Genomic DNA, 3072 nt, shown 5'->3' on the forward strand with positions numbered 1-3072 from the left:
GGACAGACAGACAGACAGACAGACAGACAGACAGACAGACAGACAGACAGACAGACAGACAGACCGACAGACAGACAGGAAGACATTTAGTCAGACAGGTACACAGAAAGACAGACAGACAGCACGCATGCATCCGGAGAGACATGATACAAGATTGCGTGGCACAGCTTTGCTGTTGATCCCGAGCGCTGCGCGCGGATGAGACGCGCAGTTCCGCGGGATATGCGCACGCGACCGCGGGGATTTTCAAGTATATGAAGCGCTGTCCGCAGTGGAGACGTGCGCCAAATTCGAGGCCCGGCGCACGTCTCCACAGCGGTCAGCGGATGGTCTGTAGTTTTAAAAGATAACAATGAAGACTTTGTTTTAAAAAGAACTATCGGCGGCTAAATAAGAGCAATATACAGACCTTTGAATTTCTTGACTAGTCAGTCAAAGGGCTTGTTGGGGGTCTATTATGCAGAACTTCCAATTCAAATGGCCCATGAAATTGTCAAGTGGAATTGTGTTTTTCGGAACCCCAAAGAAAATGTCTCCCTCTTACATGCACCCCCTCCCCGATCAATCACGCATTCAGGCGTAAACAATAACAGATATGAAATTGTGTTGAGTTTATGACTCTTGGCGCACGTGCATTGACGTACAAGACTGATGAAAGGGCTGAAGGATAGAGAGCATGGTTGTAAGAGCAAAGCCGATGTGTTACGCTACATAGTTCTTAATCTCGCCATGATCTCTATCATTGTACCACAGTCGGCTTGGAACGTCTCAATAAAAATAAATATTCACACAATTTTTCACAATGATCGACCGCCTGTCTGCAAAATAGGTGAACGTATGTGAAACATATACGGTTAGTACTTACTGTGACATATCGATCCGTGACTAACTGACACCACTAAATTGGTAAAATGTTGCATACACCTTAAGGAAATGTGAGAAATTACGAGGTTATCACCGCAGAACTCCCGAACACCGTACGTCACAAAGCTATAATATATTATGTAAACAAACACGCGGGTTGCGATGTGCCTGCCTCCGATATCCATTTCGAGGCCCGCTAAGCCAAGGGTGTTGCTATCCCCCGGGCGTGGAGGGAGGTCACGTGATAACGTTGACGATGACGTTCAAAACGTTAATCCTTACGGTACCTCTAACCACAAGAGATCCAACACTAAACCTACCACTAATTATATATATATCGCAGCGGTATATATGGGCAATGTGATCCACAAAAATTAATCTATGGTGTGGGGACAGATATCACGATGCAAAAACCCTAACCCTAACCCTAATCCTAACCCTAACCCTAACCCTAACCCTATCCCTAACCCTAACCCTAACCCTAACCCTAATCCTAATCCTAACCCTAACCCTAACCCTAACCCTAACCCTAACCCTAACCCTAACCCTAATCCTAACCCTAACCCTAACCCTGACCCTAACCCTAATCCTAACACTATCCTAACACTAGTGCTGCCACGTTGCGGTCACCTCCCTCCACGCCCGGGGGATAGCATTACCCCTAAGCCAAGTGCGCGGGCAAGACGTCACAAACACAGCTACGCGTTCATTGGCTAAAATGATCGAGTAGCGCGGTTAGGAATTTTCGGAATTATTTAATTTTAAGAAAAACTTCAATGTTCAATGAATGACGCACCCGTTCACTTCCGAAAGCGGGTAAAAATGCCTAATTTTTCCACTTCGGTGCGAAATGCATCGGCCGGGTCTTTCATTATTTACAAAAAGCAAACAGTCTCGCCAAACACCTACACGCAGTAACGGGCCAAGTCGTTGCATGACGCCCCATTCATGCCCATCAACGAAGAAGGCGGGGCTTATTCTATTTACGGAGATGCCAAAATTCAACAGAAAGACGTAGCGCAGCTAGTGCGCTTAACGGCGTGCTATTTTCGTTTTTGTGCCAAACTCTATCGTAGGAAACCGTTCTAGCCTAGCAGAATGCCCTAGTTCCTGAGATCGGCGATTTGGTACTGTGATGGGTCCCCACCTTATATTATATTATAGAGAGGTTCGGCGTAGGCTGTGATTGGAAGACACAAAATGTTAATCCTTGTCGAGCCTCGGCATCATGGCCGCATCACGTCTAGTTTCTTCTACCATTCTCGCACGCATTCCTATTGAATATAAATCTAGGTCCCTTTGCAATAGTGCTCTTGGAAAGCGAACTTGCGTCGGCTTAGTTACCAGCTAAAGTGACCTAAACTAGAAGTCATGCACCGATGCATATTATATTCATCGGCCATCATTTGACGTACTTAGGATGTAGAGCGCATTGACTAATGTATTCGTGCATTTTCACACGTATGACTAGTCTTCCTAATTATTGCTAAAATGCAACTAATTAGTGTTTAACGCCACTTCATATAGAAATAAATGGTTGGCAGTATGACATTGCAGACGAAAAATTCCATTGCGTAAATACATAATGTGTAAAAAGCAAGAAATAAATAATAGAACGATGCATTAATTTATTAGAATACATCAGTGGCATTAATGTCAACATTAATTAGAAATGTAAGCGCATTAATATGTAGGTATATCACTGGTTCTTTTATTTTCGCCTGTTTTTATTATATATTACTCTCAGCGCAAATAGTGAATTTAAGCAACTACAAGTTGAATGTAATAAATAATTACTACAGTGCATAAAATGGCTCAGTCCTGTTGGCGCTGTCATATGTGAAACTATCGCGCAATGTCAGTAACCTGTTGTTTAAGCGTGCTGATTATCGATTACACGCAATTAAAAATATTCGTTCGCCTAGCTGGTTCTTCGCCAGTACGTCTAGAAACAGCGCGGAAGTGATTCTAACAAGAGGAAAGAAATACGGCCACATTCTTCTACGGGAGAGCACGACATTCTCAGGCAACTATGTCATATCAGCGCGATACGACTACGGCAAGTAAGTGTTTAGGCCTACACCCGAGCCACAGAGTTAGTTAGATAGATACAGAGTCTCGAATAGAACATCCTTGTAGACCATGCACAAATATATATATATATATACAGGCCCGTAGCCGAGGGGGGGTTGGGGGGTTCGAACCGAA

At 44.0% G+C, this 3072-nt stretch overlaps 1 protein-coding gene across 1 annotated transcript in view; it reads left to right on the forward strand.

Annotated features, from left to right (window-relative positions):
- The window catches only part of LOC106811774, a gene marked incomplete in the record, with an annotated part of 18488 nt that overhangs the window by 7702 nt on the left and 7714 nt on the right, over positions 1-3072 (forward strand). The window contains 1 exon segment of the mRNA XM_014815489.1: positions 2797-2927. Coding sequence (XP_014670975.1) covers positions 2797-2927 — 131 coding nt within the window.

Source organism: Priapulus caudatus, unplaced genomic scaffold (assembly GCF_000485595.1).
Source record: "Priapulus caudatus unplaced genomic scaffold, Priapulus_caudatus-5.0.1 Scaffold573, whole genome shotgun sequence".
Taxonomy (NCBI): Eukaryota; Metazoa; Priapulida; class Priapulimorpha; order Priapulimorphida; family Priapulidae; genus Priapulus; species Priapulus caudatus.